Consider the following 19,264-nt stretch of genomic DNA (forward strand, 5'->3'; position numbering starts at 1 on the left):
TTGAAATTTCCACAGTTAGATGTGGCAGGCAGGGATATGTTAGAACTTGATATCGAGGTTACACAGGCATTGAGGGATATGTCGAAGGGTAAGGCATCGGGCCCAGACGGGGTACCATTGGAGGTATATCTTCGTTATTCTGACCAGCTCATTCCCCCATTATGCTCTATGTATTCGTATGCCCGGGGGGAGGGAAAACTCCCGGACAGTTTCTATGATGCCACAATTGTAGTGTTACTAAAACCTGACAAAGACCCTAGGGAATGTAGTTCTTACCGTCCTATTTCATTACTGAATCTAGACTACAAGATACTTGCAAAGGTACTGGCAAATAGACTGAATAAGGTGATATTACAACTCATCCACCCGGATCAGGCAGGCTTTATGCCGGGGAGGTCCACATCTGACAATATACGCAAGGTTCAAATTTTGGCTCAAATAGGAGAGGCACTGAAGGAGGACTGGGCAATGGCATCTCTTGATGCGGCCAAGGCCTTCGATTCCGTTGAGTGGGCATATTTGTTTGAAGCATTACAGAGGTTTGGTTTTGGCCCAATTTTCATTAAATGGATAAAAATCCTGTATAAGGATCCGAGGGCACAAATTTTGATTAATGGTATAATGTCCCCTTATTTTCAACTCCGTTGAGGTACCAGGCAGGGGTGCCCTCTCTCCCCGCTATTGTTTGCAATAGCTATTGAGCCTTTGGCGATACGTGTCAGAACGCACCCAGAATATCGGGGAATAGTGGTGGGAGGACAAGAGGAGAGGATTAGTTTGTACGCCGATGACGTGATATTGTATATGTCATACCCGAAGGACAACTTGGGGCTAGCTATTGAAATCCTGAACCAATTCGGTAGATTTTCTGGCCTACATGTTAATTGGAACAAATCATTTTTCATGCCTTTGAAGGAAGTGGGGTGGGCGGATGCTGAGCACGGTCTGCAGGTGGTGTCGTCATTTAAATATCTGGGTATTATCATAAACCGAGACCATAGGCAGGATCGAATCACCAATATATTGCCTCTGTTAGACTATATCAAGCTCAAATTCAAGGTGTGGGGGGCACTCCCACTGGCAGTGACGGGTCGCGTAAATTTAATTAAAATGGTTATTCTGCCAAAATGTCTGTATGTTCTGGAGCACGCATCCATACCAGTATATAAGGCCTTTTTTAAATCCCTACATGCATTATTCCCGGCTTTTATATGGGGATCCAACAGATCCAAACTTAGCTTGGCTACTCTGCAGAGACCTAAACAAGAGGGGGGAATGGCACTGCCGGACTTGTTTATGTACTATCTAGCTGGGCAGTTGAGATATCTACAGCTATGGACAGGGCCGGACCCGTTACCAATGAGGGAACAGCACCTCGCTACATATTTGCATCTAACACACCTTTGGCCAGTGCTAGAAAGCTCCCCGGGAACTTATAAAGAAGTGCTCCCAATCCACAAGGTGGCAGTGCAGGCATGGACGGCTGCCAAACAAATTTATGCATATGCAGATATACAGGTGGACATGCCACTATGCGATAATCCCCTTCTTTCACATCTAATGGAGGGGCAGGCCCCCTCTTTCTGGGATGGCTTTGAGGTACGTAGAGTCGGGGATGTGTATACGGATAATGTCATTAAATCCTTTGCGCAAATGCAAGAGGACTTCCAAATCCCTAGGAAAAGCTTCTATAGATATCTGCAGCTGCGACATGCTCTCGCAAGTCAATACCCTAGGTCAGACCACGAATTCTCACGATTCCCTTTGATTGGAGTTTTTAAATCACAGGGCCCCCGGGGGCTGATCTCGGCTGTCTACACGGCCCTTATACAAGCTAAACTGGCCAATGTCAAGTTACCGGTAAAAGATAAATGGGAGAGCCTGGTACCAGATCTGACAGGGGAGGAATGGGAGGATGTACTTTCATCTCCTATGTCTGTATCGCCGGCGGCAAATAACAAAATGATTAAATTATCTATAGTTCATCAGAGTTACCTCACGCCGGTGAGACTGCATAGAATGGGCAGATATCCTAGCACTGAATGCCACAGGTGCCGTTTTCCCAGATCTGATTTCTGGCATATGATCTGGGATTGTCCAGTGGTGGCCTCCTTTTGGGGGGAGGTGTTGAAAGTGGTTGAGGAAGTGGTGAAGCAGCCGATCCCCTTTTCACCCAAGATTTGTCTATTTGGGGTGCTGCCTGAAGATCAGTGGCCATTCCACATGCGTATTCTATTGCAAGAAGTATTGTTCATGGCAAGGAAAACCATCGCACTTCGGTGGATGGATCAGAGACCTCCTAGGGTGACGAAATGGAAATCGTTGATCAATTCCATTATTCCATATGAGCGAGTATTATATAAGAAAAGATGGTGTATTAGTAAATTTGATAAAATATGGCAGAGTTGGTGTGATTCATCTTGTACCCTGTATGCTCCGTATAGATTCACAGACCTGAGGGACCAGTTGCTGCAACCTTGAGGAGGACGGCTGTTGCATGATTGGTTACTTATTGGATTTCTATATTTTGTCTGAAATAACTCAAATTGGCCTGGGAAAGTATTTTGCCCGCTGGGATGTTATTACTGAGGGTTAACTATGTGATCTATTAGGTTATGACATGTTAAATACCACCATAGCCACTATGCATCTGTGTTCAAAATTTGTGTGACTACATAAATGTGTTTATTTTCTGTTATGTACTATGGACATTTGTATTGTACAATTCTTTCAATAAAACGAGTTTAAAAAAAAAAAAAAAACTTAGCAAAGAAAGACACCTTTAACTGTCTAAATTCAGTAATAATTTTATAACTTTCCTTACAGCTAAACATGGCAAAATTCTGTGAACCTGTGTTGTCTGGCTTTATGGAAGGACCCCTGACATTCCCTCCCACATATAAATATGATGTTGGGACCAACACTTTTGACACTAGGTAAGCATGTGTTCACATGAATATGGTTCATTGGCAGATTTATTAAAGTTTTGCATTTTGGGTTAGAATTACCTAGTACAGTATCTTTCTATTTAATAACTCATGCAATTTTCAGCTCTAAAAAGAGAAAACCTGCATGGACTGACCGAATTCTGTGGAAAATTAAAAATACAACTTCACAGTCAGACACAAGCAGCAGTGTGTCTGAGAGCCTGTCAGTGACACTGCTCAGCTATGGATCCCATATGCAGTACACAGAGAGTGACCACAAACCTGTATCTGCTATTTTCTCCGTAAAGGTGAGGTTGCAGTCATTATCATACGACAGACATTTATTACTGAACATATTGAATATTTGCACACCAGTGATCACGGATACAGTACAGGGATATTGTGCCATCCAACACCACTATGAGGGAATTCTGGTGAGCAGTAAAGAGGGTTGAGGGTATTATTGTAGAAGAAAAATTATTTTGGTAAAAAGCTCAAACTTAGTTTATACCATTTAAGACACATACATTGCATTATTTTCATCGTTTTCTGTCACTTTAATTACCATCCCTGGTTAATTAGATACAGATTAGCGAATTGTACCCGTGTTTAACTATCCATATTCCAGATGTAACACCAGGGGCGTAACTAGGAAAGACTGGGCCCCATAGCAAACTTTTGACTGGGGCCCCCCCTCCCCTCGGTGTCACACAACCCCCCCCTTGTAGATAGTGCCTTTTTTACAGCCCCCCCCTCCCGTAGATAACGCCATACAGCCCCCCTGTAGATAACGCCATACAGCCCCCCTGCAGAGAACGCCATACAGCCACCCCTGTAGAGAACGCCATACAGCCCCCCCTGTAGGGAACGCCATACAGCCCCCCCCTGTAGGGAACGCCATACAGCCCCCCTGTAGGGAACGCCATACAGCTCCCCCTGTAGGGAACACCATACAGCCACCCCCCCCCCCCCCCCTGTAGGGAACGCCATACAGCTCCCCCCCCTGTAGGGAACTCCATACAGCATCCCCCTTCCCAAAAAAATGCGACCTACAGTGTGTCCTACAAAATACATGTATCCCCTCTCCACAGGATAGGGGATACATGAGTGATCGCTGGCAGCGATAGGGAGAACGGGGGACTGAAAGTCCCCTGAACTTCTCCATGACAAACCTCTGACTTCCGGCGTCTGCGCAGCTCAATAAAAATGAAAGGAGCGCTGGTCACGCATGCGCACAAGCACGACCGGCGCTCCATTCATTTCTACGGAGCTGCCGACACAGACCCCGGAAGTCCGAGGTTTGTGATGGAGAACTTCAGGGGACTTTCAGTCCCCCGTTCTCCCTATCAATGCCAGCGATCACACATGTATCCCCTGTCCTGTGGAGATCCTGTGGAGAGGGGATACATGTCCTGTGGAGAGGCAGGGGATACATGTCTTTTGCTCTATTTTGCGCCTTCAGGACCAGACACCGTTTAGCCATTTTTAGCACGTGTTAGTTAAATGGCTATAACTTTTTTATTTGTTGGGCTAACGACGTGATTTTTGCGACGTTTTTTCCGTAGACAATGCAGGTTTCATTTTTTATCGTTTTTATACACACCTTTTTTGCTATTTTAGAATTTTTATTCATAAAGTTTGAAAATAATAGTAAAAAAATAAGGTTTTTTACATTTCAGCTATTTTTTTTTGGGTAATAACATAGTTTTACCCTAAAATAGACCTTTTATTTGTGATCGCCATTGTCTACCGTAAATTGTTATATATTACATGTCTATATTAGGGTAATTGGGTCAGCGCTAGCGTTACAACAATGATTGGCGGGGGGGGGGGGAAACGGTTTTTTCTGGGGTGGGTATTTTATGTGTATTTATTATTTACATTTTTTTTGCACTTTACTTTATTATTTTTTTATTATTATGGTCTGTCCCCCAAAGGTCAAAGAAGACCTTTGGGGAACTTTATATATTTTTTTTCTTTCTTTTACACCATGTTTTTCCACTGTAACTGGAGCTGCACAGCAGCCCCAGTTACAGGGGAAATCAGCCCTCTCATAGTGACGATTGTCACTAACTGGGCTGTGCTGGGTCTAGTAAGACCCAGCAACAGTCTGCCACTAACGGCACCCGGCGATCATGTGACCAGTCACATGATCACCGGGAGGAATAGAGACAGCGCCGCTGCTGCTGTCTCTATTCCTGTACACAGCGCGCATTCAGCGCTGTGTACAAGTGATCAGAGAAGACAGAAGCAGCGAAAGCTGCTTCTATCCTCTCCTCAGGGTCCCCGGCAGTCACTGACAGCCGGAGACCCGACATTCAGCTGCCCGATCGCGCGGGCAGCAAGTTAAAACCCGAGCCGTAGAAAGTCTATGGCTCGGGTTTTAAGGACCCTGACCGCTGGGCGTTAAAATACAGCCAGCGGTCGGGAACCAGTTAATGGCAGAGCGGGGAGATACCTCCCTGCTCTGCCGTAGTTTTCAGTGGCGTCCCGCTGTAGCAGCCATAGCGGCTGCTAGCGGAGCCTCCGGCCATAGTGGGGGCCCGTGCCGGCGGGCGACACGGGCCCCCTCATGCCGCGGGCCCCGTAGCAGCCGCTACTGCTGCTACGGCGGTAGTTACGCCACTGTGTAACACCTTAACCCCTGTGATTCTACTAAATAAAATTAAAAGCACCATAGATCTATACGAAAATTCGTATGAGGTACGAGATTGTTTGGGGTATTACATCTAGATTATAGATAGTTAAAACCGTTACAATATGCCTGTCTGAATGAGCACTTAGGGGGAGGTACACTAGATAGGGAGAAAGTACACTGCATGGCCTAAAGAATGTAAATATCACATCATCCATGTTTCTCGTCTGAGTAATTGGGGGTTAGACAGAATACACTGATGATGACCTTGGGTATGGCTTCTGCCACTATGAGGTGAACACTGAGCTAAAAAAAACAAAAACTGTTAGCTTCTCCTACCAGGCTTTACCCCTTCTGCAGAAACTGAGATAACCAGTTTTAGCTTCCTGTTTGACAGCGTCATCTACTCTACTTATTGTTTTTTCCCTTTTATGTTGGCAATATAGGGTTGACTTGATAACGCTGTTTCCCCACAACTAGGGAGGGAGAACAGTACAGCCTAACCTCACTGTTGACTGCCCTGCCTCCAGTAGAAAAGGAGGCATAGTTGAGCTTCTACTCCCATGTTACCCGCCAGCAATGGGTTCATCCACTGTTCCAGCCAGCTCCCTCTGGCGTCCCTCACCTTTCCAGGCATGCTGAAGGGAATGTGACTTCTGAAGGGCTGCCGCTAATAGATCCTAACGGTTCTCCCCTTCTCGGATTCCCGCCTTTTCGGCAGTCGTCTGAATGAGTTCATCTTTGAGGCCACAGGGGGGGGGGGGGATAGTGAGAGTTCTCATCTACCCCATAGCAGGCTCCGTCACTGGCCCCAACAGGAAGAGTGTTGCTCGCTTTCGGTCCTTTCGACGCTTCTCCAGTTCACGCCATTTTTCCAAGAAGCAAAACCCGCAAGACCAAAGAAAGAGGCCTTCTTTTAAACCACGTCATTCCTAGTGCCCCAAGGATGCTCCGGCAGAACTAGCTCTACATAAAGGGCAACCTCCGCTCGAGTTGGTTGGTGGGGGCGACTCCTCTATAAAGATGTCTAGCTCTCTCAAGTTTCTGATGCCTGGGTATACGAAGTGGGCTACAAAATAGAAATTTCTTCTATCTAGACCTTTTATTCGAATCAGTTTACCCTGAGTCTTCTCTCCAAGGCTTTTGCCTTTTTTTTTGCTGCTTAGACTCTTCTATCCCATAAAGTGATTGTCCATGTTCCCCTGCTGGAAACATTTCTAGGATTTTTATTCCAAACTCTTTGTCATTTCAAAGAAAGAGGGAACGGTGCGCCCGATCTTGAATCTGACTCAGTGATCGTATCCATGTAGCCGGAGGATTTCCCGTCCTCAGTGGTCATCAAGGACGCGTGTTTACACATCCCCATCTGTGCCTCCCATTAGCGATTTCTTTACTTTGCGATCTGATTCTGCCATCACCAATTAGTGTCTCTTTGTTTCGAATTGTCATGGGCCCCATGGGTCTTCCCAAATATTCTCTCCTCCATGATGACTCTCCTGCACTCCCGAGGTGTTGTGGCCATTCCATACCATACCTGGATGGCATCATGATCAAAGCACCTACCAGATCAGCCAATCTGTAAATCCTTCATATTACTCTGTACACCTTGTCTCGCTTCAGTTGGATTATGAACCATTTCAAGTTTTGTCCCTCTCCCTTATAATGTTAGATTTTTCTCCTTCCGCAAGAGAAATTCTTCTCCCTGCAATAGGTCATTCGGTCTCTCTTGGGGCACTCTCCAGTGTCAATCCGCCACTTCACGAGGATTTTAGACCTATTATTCTCGTCCATCGAGGTGATTTCCTTTGCCCAGTTTCACACTCGACTCCTTCAATGAGCAATCTCTGCTCAGTGGAACAAGTTGATGGACTCTGGATCACCTGATTCTTCTGTCCCTGTCAGTATGCCACACTCTCTGACCACGCCAATATCTTCGGGTGCGGAGCAGTCTTCCAAGACATAGCTGTTCAGAATGTGGTTTCTCCCCTGGAGTCTGCCCTCCGGATCAATGTCCTGGAGCTCCGAGCCATCCTCCTTTCAACTCGGCCCTTGACGTGGGTCTTGTCCGGCCATCTGATCAGGGTTCAGATGAACAGCACAACAGTGTTTGCCTATATAATCCATCAATCTGTGACCCACAGGGCTTTCGTCCATGTCAGAAGCAGCCAGCATTCTGATGTGGGCAGAGACTCACCTTCTGACTATCTCGGCAGTCCACGTCCTGGGAGTGGACAACTGGATCTCAGCCGAGAACGGATAGACCCAGGGAAATGGGCCCTGTATTTTGAAGTCTTCAGGGAAATTTGCTCCAGGTGGGGTCAGCTGGGTGTGGACTTCATGGCTTCCAGATTGAATCATCATTTTTCTTGCATCATATCTCAGGTTCAAGAGCCTCTAGTGGTCAAGGTGGACACACTGGTTATGCCATGGCATCCGTTCGAGTTTCCCTTTATCTTCCCTTCTCTACCACTTCTGCCTCGTATCCTCAAGAAAATCAAGGCGGCCCAGTGATTCTTCTCGCCCCGTCAGGCCTGATACACTGTCCTGGCCAACGCCTCCTGGCATCTTGTGCTCTGGGAAGACCTGCTTTTTCAGGGTCCTCTCTTCCACCCGAATTTAGCAACTCTTCGTATTTCAGAGAGGCTGTTGAAGCAACTGTATTGAAATTGCGTGTTTTTTTTGAGCAAGTGATCCAAGCCATGCTTTAGGCTAGAAAATCATACTATAGTACGAAAGTCTTTTTTCAGTTGGTGCAAGGAGCGCAAATTTCTTTCATCCTGTGGCTGCTTTTGAATATATGATTGAGAGAGATAGGTGAGAAGGATCTCGTCTTGTGTGCAGTGTATTGGAGTCTTTATGGCATCTAGTTTAGAAAGAAAATTAGATATGGAGTCTGCAGGGGGGAAAACTGCTAATAGATGCAGATACAAGTCATATAATGGTCAGAAATCGTGTTATTACTCATGTACATACACATGACGGCTGATTCTGATAAGTCACCTGAAACCATAGTGGCGCTTTAAAGTATTCAGTCCTTACACTTTATTTCTATGAAAATCATAGTAGTTTTGTGGATGTCCTTCAAAAAGGGATGTTCTCCATACTTGGTGGTCCTGTCCTAAGTTAACCAGGTTTAAGAGCCAGGTTTTTGGCCTTCTCCAGAGCCTGTTTGGCTTTATTGTACCCAAATACCCTAAAGTAGCCATACTACCGATTTTCAACCAGCTTCGCTTACCAATACGTAATTAAGATGACTTTTGTTTTCATAGCAACCAAACAGACAATCGCACACTCCTAGAAAAAAGGCTCTGTTCATGAAGTTAAATCTAGACTCAATAATATCTGTATTAATGGAAAATTAACCAGTATTCTCATTGACTCCAACACTAAATTTAAAAAGATATGGCTACCATGGATCCGGTATGCTCATCCACATATACCCTCTCAAATTAGATTTTTTTCTCTTATTTTGTTGGGTTCTTTTTTTTTTTTTTTGAAGGTTTTATTTATGCATTTTGTAACCTGAATGAACATTTGAAAAAACAAATGCAACAATTTTTACATACAGCCAACTGCGAGGTTAACAGACGCAGAATTACAAAAGTATGTATCGTACAGAGAATTTGCAGGGTCCTAGGAGAGAGTCCATCTCACATACCGGTAGTTATTGAAGATACATAATACAGTAAAAAATCCATCATAAATTAACTCTGTCAGCCTGTGCATAATTAATACCTTCGCAGTGTAGACACAACCAACATACATACACATCTCATAATAATGCATCCCCCAAACAGTCCCCTTTCCATGAAAGTAGTAAAGCACTTATTTTGTTTAATAAAATAAAATGATTGACGGAATATCTTAGTAGTGGCAACAAGCTTTTACTACAATGTCACCATAAATGCAGACTACTGCTTTACTCTATGAGATTTAGGGGGAAGTGACAGTCTGAAATCACCTCCAGAGACTTTAGCCTCATAAGAGTGTGAACCTGCGCTGGCATCCATACTGCAATTTCTCTGTACCTACTTACCGTGAGCAAAACTCCCTAAAAGCAGGCACAATAAATGAACACCTTCTGTGGTTTTTACCTTTTGTGTGTAAATTTATAAAATGCAAAACTCCCTAAAAGCAGGCACAATAAATGAACACCTTCTGTGGTTTTTACCTTTTGTGTGTAAATTTATATTATTTATTATTTTTTATATACTAGTGGTTGTAAAGCCAGCAGTGAGATACAGTGCATTTGGAAAGTCTTCAGACCCTCTCACTTTTTTCACATTTCGTTATGTTGAATCCCTGTGCTAAAATAAAACAAAATCTAAGTTTTTCCCCATCATTTTGCACTCATACCCCATAATTTTAAACATTTTTGTCAATTTAAAAAAAAAGGAAAAACTCAAATTTCGCATGTACATAAGTATTCAGACCCTTTGCTATGACACTTGAAATTTAGCTCTGGGGGCCTCTAGATTATTTCTCTAGATCATCTTTGAAATGTTTCTACACCTTGATTGGAGTCCATCTGTGGTAAATTAATTTGATTGGACATGATTTGGAAAGACACACCCCTGTCTATATAAGGTCTCACAGCTGACAATGCATATCAGAGGAAAATCCAAGCTGTGGGGAGGAAAGTACTGCCTGTAGAGCTCAGAGACAGAATTGTGTGGAGGCACACACACTGAAAGTTCCCAAGGGCACAGTGACCTCCATGATTCTTAAATGGAAGAAGTTTGGAACAACCAGGACTCTTCCTAGAACTGGCTGCTCCACCAAACTAAGTAATCGGGGGAGAAGGGCCTTGGTAAGAGAGGTGACCAAGGACCCAATGGTCACTCTGGCTGAGCGCCAAAGATCCTGTGTGCAGATGGGAGAAACTTCCAGAAGGTCAACCATCACGGCAGCACTCCACCAATCTGGGCTTTATGGCAGAGTGGCCAGAAAGAAGCCTCTTCTCAGTATAAGCACCTAAAGGACTCTCAGACTGTAAGGGTATGTTCACACACAAACTCAAAAACGTCTGAAAATACGGAGCTGTTATCAAGGAAAAACAGCTCCTGATTTTCAGACATTTTTTAAGCCACTCGTGATAGTCGTGGTGTTTTTTACAGCCGTTTTTGGAGCTGTTTTCAATAGAGTCTATGAAAAACAGCTCCAAAAACGTCCCAAGAAGTGACATGCACTTCTTTTTCGCGGGCCGTTTTTTTACGCGGCCGTTTTTCATAACAGCCGCGTAAAAAAACGGCCCATCGGAACAGAATGTCGTCTTTCCCATTGAAATCAATGGGCAGATGTTTGGAGGCATTCTGCTTCTGATTTTCCGGCCGTTTTTCAGGCGTTTACGGCTCGAAAATAGGCCGTGTGAACATACCCTTAGAAACAAGATTCTGTGGCCTGAAGAAACCAAGATTGAACTTTTTGGCCTCAATTCTAAGCGTCATGTCTGGAGGAAAACAGGCACTGCTCATCACCTGCCCAATACCATGCCTACATTGAAGCATGTTGGTGGCAGCATCATGGTGTGGGGGTGTTTTTCAGCGACTGGGACAGGGAGACTGGTCAGGGTTGAGGGAAAGATGAAAAGAGAAAAGTACAGAGACCTCTGTACCTCAGACTGGGCTGAAGGTTCACCTTCCAAAGAGACAATGACCCTAAGCACACAGCCAAGACAACACAGGAGTGGCTTAGGGACAACTCTGTGAATGTCCTTGAGTGGCCCAGCCAGAGCCCTGACTTGAACCCAATCGAACATCTCTAGAGAGACCTGTAAATGGCTGTCCACCGTCGGTCACCATCCAACCTGACAGAGCTTGAGAGGATCTGCAGAGAAGAATGGCAGAAAATTCCCCAAATCCAGGTGTGCAAACCTTGTGGCCTCATACCCAAGAGGACTGGAGCTTGTTATCACTACCAAAGGTGCTTCAACGAAGTACTGAGTAAAGGGTCTGAATACTTATGTCAATGCAATATGTTAGTTTTCTTTTTCAATAAATTAGCAAAGATTACTAACATTCTGTTTTCACATTGTCATTATGGAGTATTAAGTGTAGAATGATCTTTCTGCACAAGCTGGATGACAACAAAATTAACTCTTATAACAAGTCCTACAGGGGTTATCACTCTTTTATTCCAGGGATCTGAATAGTAAGTTTACCTAGTTACGCAGTCATATATCCCCTGCACTTATATCTATGACTAACTAGGCAGGTTTGCTGTAAAGAAATCATGGAAACATCTTTGGGAGTTGTACTGGTTTATTGGTGGTCATCCAGCTTTCCCAGAAACTTCTTGACTGAAGGGGACAAGTGAAGGACTTATTTTACAGGCGGCTTTGATATTAGTGGGATATGTACTACAATCCAGGATTTATCTACACGCGGCAGATTTGTTGCTGAAATTTCTACGACTATCCCATTTATCTGAATGGAACTTGCAGAAATTCATGCATCTGCTGCAAAGAACACCCTATTCAGTTTTATAGAACTTATTTTCAGTCGCACCATATCTGCCGCTTTTGAGCTTACCCTATGTCTAGTACCAGGAATATATTTTATGAGCTTGTACTGATGTTATAACCCTTACAAATTATTATATTGTCTCAGTTTTCTGCCTGTCTTGTTGCCCCACTGGTACACATTTGGGTACGTGATGAGTGGATACTGCCTGAAGATGCCTGTGTCTCCTACTGCTGGTCCCCCATTTACATGAAGAGTTCTTGGGACTGGATTGGACTTTATAAGGTGGGGAATGTTACATTTTTTTTAATAGTCTATCTTATAGGGTCTAGAAGTTTTACACCTTGTTCTGTTTTATTTTCAGGTTGGGTTTCGGCATCATAAAGATTATGTGTCTTATGTGTGGGTGAAAACAGAAGATGACGCAGAGGGAGGAAGATACCAGCACCAGGTTGGTAGCTCACACATTCAGTAGGAGTGCAGCAGAAAACCATGCAATTATATCATATTGTTTGCCATATTTGATGTCAAATCTACATGTTCTTAACACAGGTAATGTTTACTGAAGAATCTCTTCCCAAAGGCACTGGTGAATATCTTCTTGGCTACTACAGTAACAATATGAGCACCTTAATTGGTGTTACCGAGCCCTTTCAGGTGAGTACATAAGGCTGTTTCTCATTTGAATATTTGCTATCCTAATTTATTAATATTGACTATTCTTACACTGCAATATGATTCCATTTTCCAGTTCTACACTGTGTGCACAATTATTAGGCAAGTTGTACTTTTGAGGATTAATTTTATCGTTGAACAACTACAGTGCTGTCGGTCAATCCAAAATGTTAATAAACCGCGAACCTGAATATTTAAGAACGTAAAAGTGAGGTTTTGGCTCTCTTAGGAGAGTATCTATGTGTGCATAATTAGGCATTGTTCACACGGCGTTTTGATGCATTTTTGTCACGTTTTTTTACACGTTTTGTGCGCGTAATTTGGACTCCCATTGACTATAGGAAATAGGCTTGTTTTCGTCACGTCTTACGTGCAAAGAATTGACCTGACGCTTCTTTTTCACACAACGCGTTTTTAAAAAAACGTGTCGTATGCACTACAATGCGTTTTCCCATTGTCAATAGGAAGCTTAAAGAGGCTCTGTCACCAGATTTTGCAACCCCTATCTGCTATTGCAGCAGATAGGCGATGCAATGTAGATTACAGTAACGTTTTTATTTTTAAAAAACGAGCATTTTTGGCCAAGTTATGACCATTTTTGTATTTATGCAAATGAGGCTTGCAAAAGTCCAAGTGGGCGTGTTTAAAGTAAAAGTCCAAGTGGGCGTGTATTATGTGCGTATATCGGGGCGTTTTTACTACTTTTACTAGCTGGGCGTTCTGACGAGAAGTATCATCCACTTCTCTTCAGAACGCCCAGCTTCTGGCAGTGCAGACACAGCGTGTTCTCAAGAGATCACGCTGTGACGTCACTCACTTCCTGCATCGTGTCGGCCACATCGGCACCAGAGGCTACAGTTGATTCTGCAGCAGCATCAGCGTTTGCAGGTAAGTAGCTACATCGACTTACCTGCAGACGCCGATGCTGCTGCAGAATCAACTGTAGCCTCTGTTGCCGATGTGTCCTCGCTCGTCCGACACGATGCAGGACCTGTGAGTGACGACACAGCGTGATCTCTCGAGAACACGGCTGTGTCTGCACTGCCAGAAGCTGGGCGTTCTGAAGAGAAGTGGATGATACTTCTCGTCAGAACGCTCAGCTAGTAAAAGTAGTAAAAACGCCCCGATGTACGCACATAATACACGCCCACTTGGACTTTTACTTTAAACACGCCCACTTGGACTTTTGCAAGCCTCATTTGCATAAATACAAAAATGGTCATAACTTGGCCAAAAATGCTCGTTTTTTAAAAATAAAAACGTTACTGTAATCTACATTGCAGCGCCTATCTGCTACAATAGCAGATAGGGGTTGCAAAATCTGGTGACAGAGCCTCTTTAAAGCATGCGTTTTTGATGCGTTTTTCTGCACGTTACACACACCAAACACACGGCGTGCAAGCACGGCCTTATTGGGAAACTATTGGTGTGCAGAATTATTATGTAACTAAATGAAAAAGGAAATTTTCCCATCTCACTTGTTTATTTTCATGTTAGGGTCAGTTCACACAGAGTTTTTTTATGCGGAAAGCGCTTCGGAAAACGAGCCAAAAAACGGCCGAAAATGCCTCCCATTGATTTCAATGGGAGGCGGAGGCATTTTTTTCCCGTGGCAAAGTATCGTTTTGGTATTGAAGTCCAAATTCTGGTATCGTGACATCCCTACTCACTATACCCCTAGATTGATTACTTAAGTGGTGTAGTTTCCCAAATGGGGTCACTTTTGTGTGGTTTCCACTGTTTTGGCCTCTTAGGGGCTTTGCAAATGCCACATGGCACCTGAAAACCATTTCAGCTATTTGAGCTCCAAAAGCCAAATTTAGAAATGTTGGGGTGCTTTTTCTCCTTTATTCCTTGTAAAAATTTCAAATGTCTAAGTTTTTTCAGGAAAAAAAGTAGATTTTCACCTTTACAGACTAATTCCAATGAATTCAGCAAAACAACTGTGGGGTCAAAATGCTAACTTTACCCCTAGAAAAATTCCTTGAGGGGTGTAGTTTTCAAAATGGGGTCACTTTTGGGGGGTTTCCGCTGTTTTGGTCCATCCAGTGCATTGCAAACGCAACACGGCACTGAAAACTATTACAGCAAAATCAGAAGTCCAAAATCCAAATGGTGCTCCTTCTCTTCTGAGCCCTGCTGTGGGTCCAAACAGCAGTTTATTACCATATATGGGGTATTGCTATAATTGTGAGAAACTGATTTACATATGTTGGGGTGTTGTTTCTCCTTTATTCCTTGTAAAAATGTCTTTAGAAAAAAGTAGATTTTCATTTTCACATACTAATTCAAATAAATGGAGCAAAAAAAAACTGTGAGTTCAAAATGCTAACTATACCCCTAGATAAATTCCTTGAGGGGTGTAGTTTCCAAAATGGGGTCACTTTTGGGGGGTCTTTACCGTTTTGGCACCACAAGACCTCTTCAAACCTGACAAGGTGCCTAAAATATAATCTCAAAAAAAGGAGGCCCCAAAATCCACGAGGTGCTCCTTTGCTTCTGAGGCCGGTGTTTGTCCATTAGCACACTAGGGCCACATGTGGGATATTTCTAAAAACTGCAGAATCTGGGCAATAAATATTGAGTTGTGTTTCTTGGGTAAAACCTTCTGTGGTAGAGAAAAAAATGTATTACAAATTAATTTTGGCAAAAAGAATGAAATTTGTAAATTTCACCTCTACTTTGCTCTGATTCCTGTGAAGCGCCTAAAGGGTTAAAACACTTTCTGAATGCTGTTTTGAATACTTGGAGGGGTGCAGTTTTCAAAATGGGGTGACTTATTGGGACTTTCTAATATATAAGGCCCTCAAAGCCACTTCAGAACTGAAATATTCTTGAAAATATGAGAAATTGCTGCTAAAATTCTAAGCCTTGTAACGTCCTAGAAAAATAAAAGAATGTTCAAAAAACGATGCAAACATAAAGTAGACATATGGGAAATGTAAACTAGTAACTATTTTGGTATTATTATCTGTTTTACAAGTAGATACATTCAAATTTAGAAAAATGCACATTTTTGCAAATTTTCTCTAAATCTTGTTTTTTATTTACAAATAAATATTGAATTTATCGACCAAATTTTTTCACTACCATAAAGTACAATATGTCACGAGAAAACAGTCTCAGAATCACTTGGATAGGTAAAAGCATTCCAAAGTTATTACCACATAAATTAACATGTCAGATTTGAAAAAATCGGCTTCGTCCTGAAGGCCCAAACAAGCTCAGTCCTGAAGGGGTTAAAGTGAGAATAATAAACAAACAACTCAAAATGTACAAATAAAAATTTCTGACATTTCCAAAAAAAATATATCCGTGACAAATATAGCCACCCTTCTTTTCAAGAACAGTCATACGCCTTCCATCCATGGAGTCTGTCCGTTTCTTAATCTGTTGACGATTAACTTTTTGTGCAGTGCAACCAGAGCCTCCCAGACTCTGTTCAGAGGGGCGTACTCTTTTCCTTCACCGTAAATCTACCGTTTAGGAAGGGCCCACAAGTTCTCAATAGGGTTTAGGTCAGGTGAGGAAGGGGGCCATGTCATTATTCTTTCATCTTTAAGGCCTTTACTGGCTAGCCATGCAGTGGAGTACTTCGATGCATGCGATGGAGCATTGTCCTGCATAAAATCATGTTTTTTTTTGAAAGATGCAGACTTTTTCCTGTAGTAGGTTTGGGAATTGATTTTTAGTCCATCTTCAACGCGAAAAGGTCCAACTAGCTTATCTTTAATAATACCAGCCCATAGTAGTACCCCACCTCCACCTTGCTGGCGTCTGAGTCGAAGTGGAGCTCTGTACCTGTTACTGATCCAGTCACGGGCCCATCCATCTGGTCCGTCAAGAGTCCCTCTCATCTCATCATCCAAAAAACCTTTGTAAAATCGATCTTCAGATATTTCCTGGCCCAGTCTTGACGTTTCAACTTATGTGTCTTGTTCAGTGGTGGTCGGGTTTCAGGCTTCCTTACCTTGGCCATGTCTCTGAACACTGTACACCTTGTACTTCTGGGCACTCCAGGGAGGTTGCAGTACTGGAATATGACAGCACTAGAGGATAATGGGTTCCCTGTCGCTTCACGTTTGATTCTTCTCAAATCTTTGGCAGTTAATTTGCGGTTTTTTTTTCTCAACACGTTTCTTGCGACCCTGTTGACTATTGCAACAAAACGTTTGACGATTCTGTGATCACGCCCCAATATCTTAGCATTTCAAGAGTGCTGCATCCCTTTGAAAGACTTAAAGGGGTTATCTAGGGTCCAAAAATTGCATTGCAATAATATATTTATGTGACACTAAGTAACTTACTAATATAATTTAATGAAAAATTCTGTACTAAATGGTACAGTTCAATCCTCATGAATTATTCAGGAAGTGCTGGATCTTTTCTAAAAGTGATGACGCTCCGACACGGCCCCACGTGGCTAAGCTCTTGCTTCATATGCTGTTCGTGAACATGACTGCAAGGGGCTGTCACATTGCCTATTTTTTGAGTCCCGAGCAGAGCATCAGCTAGCGCTTTGCTCGGGACTCCAGCACTGCTCCCGACATCCATATTTGGTCAATTTAGGGGTTTCCTATCGCTTGAGTCCCCGAGCAGAGCATCAGCTGATGCTCTGCCTGAGGACTCCACAACTTCTGCCCATGTCACTGTCCATATATGGACAATGATGTCGGCAGAGCAGTACTGGAGTCCCGGAGCAAAGCATCAGCTGATGCTCTGCCTGGGGACTCCACAACTTCTGCCAACGTCATTGTCACTATCCATATATGGACAATGACATCGGTAGCAGTACTGGAGTCCCGGAGCAGAGCATCAGCTGATTCTCTGCTCCGGGACTCCAGTACTGTTGCTGACGTCACTGTCCATATATGGACAGTGACAGTGACGTGGGCAGAAGTTATGGAGTCGCCAGGCAGAGCATCAGCTGATGCTCTGCTCCGGGACTCCAGTACTGCTCTGCCGATGTGATTGTCCATATATGGACAGTGACAGTGAAGTCGGCAGAAGTTGTGGAGTCCCCAGGCAGAGCATCTGCTCTGCTCGGGGACTCCAGCGATAGGAAAACCCTAAATTGACCAAATATGGACGTCAGGAGCAGTGCTGGAGTCCCGAGCAAAGCGCTAGCTGATGCTCTGCTCGGGACTCAAGCAATAGGCAATGTGACAGCCCCTTGTGGTCATGTTCATGAACAGCACATGAAGCAAGAGCTCTGTCACGTGGGGCTGTGTCGGAACGTCATCGTTATTAGAAAAGCTCCAGCACTTCCTGAATAATTCATGAGGTTTGAACTGCACCATTTAGTACAGAATTTTTTATTAAATTATATTAGTAAGTTACTTAGTTTCACATAAATATATTATTGCAATGCAATTTTGGCTTTTCAGTCAGTTAAATCTCTTTTTTGGACCATTTTGCCAGAGGAAAACAAGCTGCCTAATAATTCTGCACACCTTGATATAGGGTCTTGATCTCCTTAGGCCACACCCTCCCTCATTACACAAATACACATCACCTGATATTCTTCATCCAATAAGCAGTCAAGTTTATACAGCTTGGAGTTGGAAAATATGTATAAAAATTATGATATGGTCAAAATACTTACTTGCCTAATAATTGTGCACACAGTGTATAAGAAACTTTCTGCTTATATTTAACCACCCTTTGTGTATTTCTGTTTCACTTTTCTCTTTGCCCCAGATCTCTCTGCCAAGTTCTGAACCAAGCTCAACCTCTGATAGCTCAGATTCCAGTTCAGAAGATGATAACAGCACCCAAGTCCTCCTCCGGCCAAAATCTCGCAGTCCAAGCCCAGCGAATGCTCGCTCCCCACGAAGCAGAAGCCCAGCACTTACACGTTTGCATGATCTTATCATTCCCAGTTCCTCTCGACAAAAGAGTCGCAGTCCATCCCCATGTGGGGCCAAAAGCCCTAAACAGGAGAGGCCTCAAAGGCCACGATCTAGGGATACTACCCGTGAACCCAAAGGTAATAAAATCCACAGTTCTCAGGTATCCCAAACCATTGCTGTGCCATCTGTGAGACCAGCAGCTGTGGGCCAAGGCTTTAGTCCAAAAGGAACAACCCCAATCTCCCCTAATTCACTTAGTAGAGACACTAGCCCGACTGTCCCTGGTCCTAAACAAAATACAGACTCACAAAATCAAACTCAGAGTCTAGAGAAAGCAAAATAGAGAAGATGTTGTGTTGTCCTTTGCACTAGGGTGAAGATGTATTTTATGACATATTACTCGTATGGAGTTGCTATGATTTATATTGACATTTTAAACTGCAGTATTCAAGATTACCACTGGGTGTCAAAATAGGCACATTAAAATCAGATATGCAAACACACATATAAACTTTTACCTACACAAGTAAACCAGTCATTCTCTAATATCAATAAAAATATATATTTTTGACTATTCTGACAAATTGGTTAATTTACATTGAGGTTTGCGGAGGAAAAAACACGTGAAAAAATCTCATTACAATGAGACCAAAATCTTACTTTCCAACAAAGAAAGTGTGTGAGAAGGAATTTAGCTGGGGTTGTACTTTTAAA

The 19,264-nt window shown here is 43.3% G+C and overlaps 1 protein-coding gene across 2 annotated transcripts in view; it reads left to right on the forward strand.

The window, feature by feature from the left end:
* Positions 1–19,264, forward strand: part of INPP5J (inositol polyphosphate-5-phosphatase J) — a 92,604-nt gene extending 73,340 nt beyond the window's left edge. For both annotated transcript variants that reach the window (XM_075829417.1, XM_075829408.1), the window contains 6 exons: positions 2,827–2,936; positions 3,052–3,235; positions 12,171–12,308; positions 12,388–12,474; positions 12,576–12,680; positions 18,399–19,264. In XM_075829417.1, the coding sequence (XP_075685532.1) occupies positions 2,827–2,936; positions 3,052–3,235; positions 12,171–12,308; positions 12,388–12,474; positions 12,576–12,680; positions 18,399–18,893 (1,119 nt within the window). In that variant the 3' untranslated portion in view covers positions 18,894–19,264. The remainder of the gene's footprint in view (positions 1–2,826; positions 2,937–3,051; positions 3,236–12,170; positions 12,309–12,387; positions 12,475–12,575; positions 12,681–18,398) is intronic.

This window comes from Rhinoderma darwinii, chromosome 1 (genome assembly GCF_050947455.1).
Source record: "Rhinoderma darwinii isolate aRhiDar2 chromosome 1, aRhiDar2.hap1, whole genome shotgun sequence".
Taxonomy (NCBI): domain Eukaryota; kingdom Metazoa; phylum Chordata; class Amphibia; order Anura; family Rhinodermatidae; genus Rhinoderma; species Rhinoderma darwinii.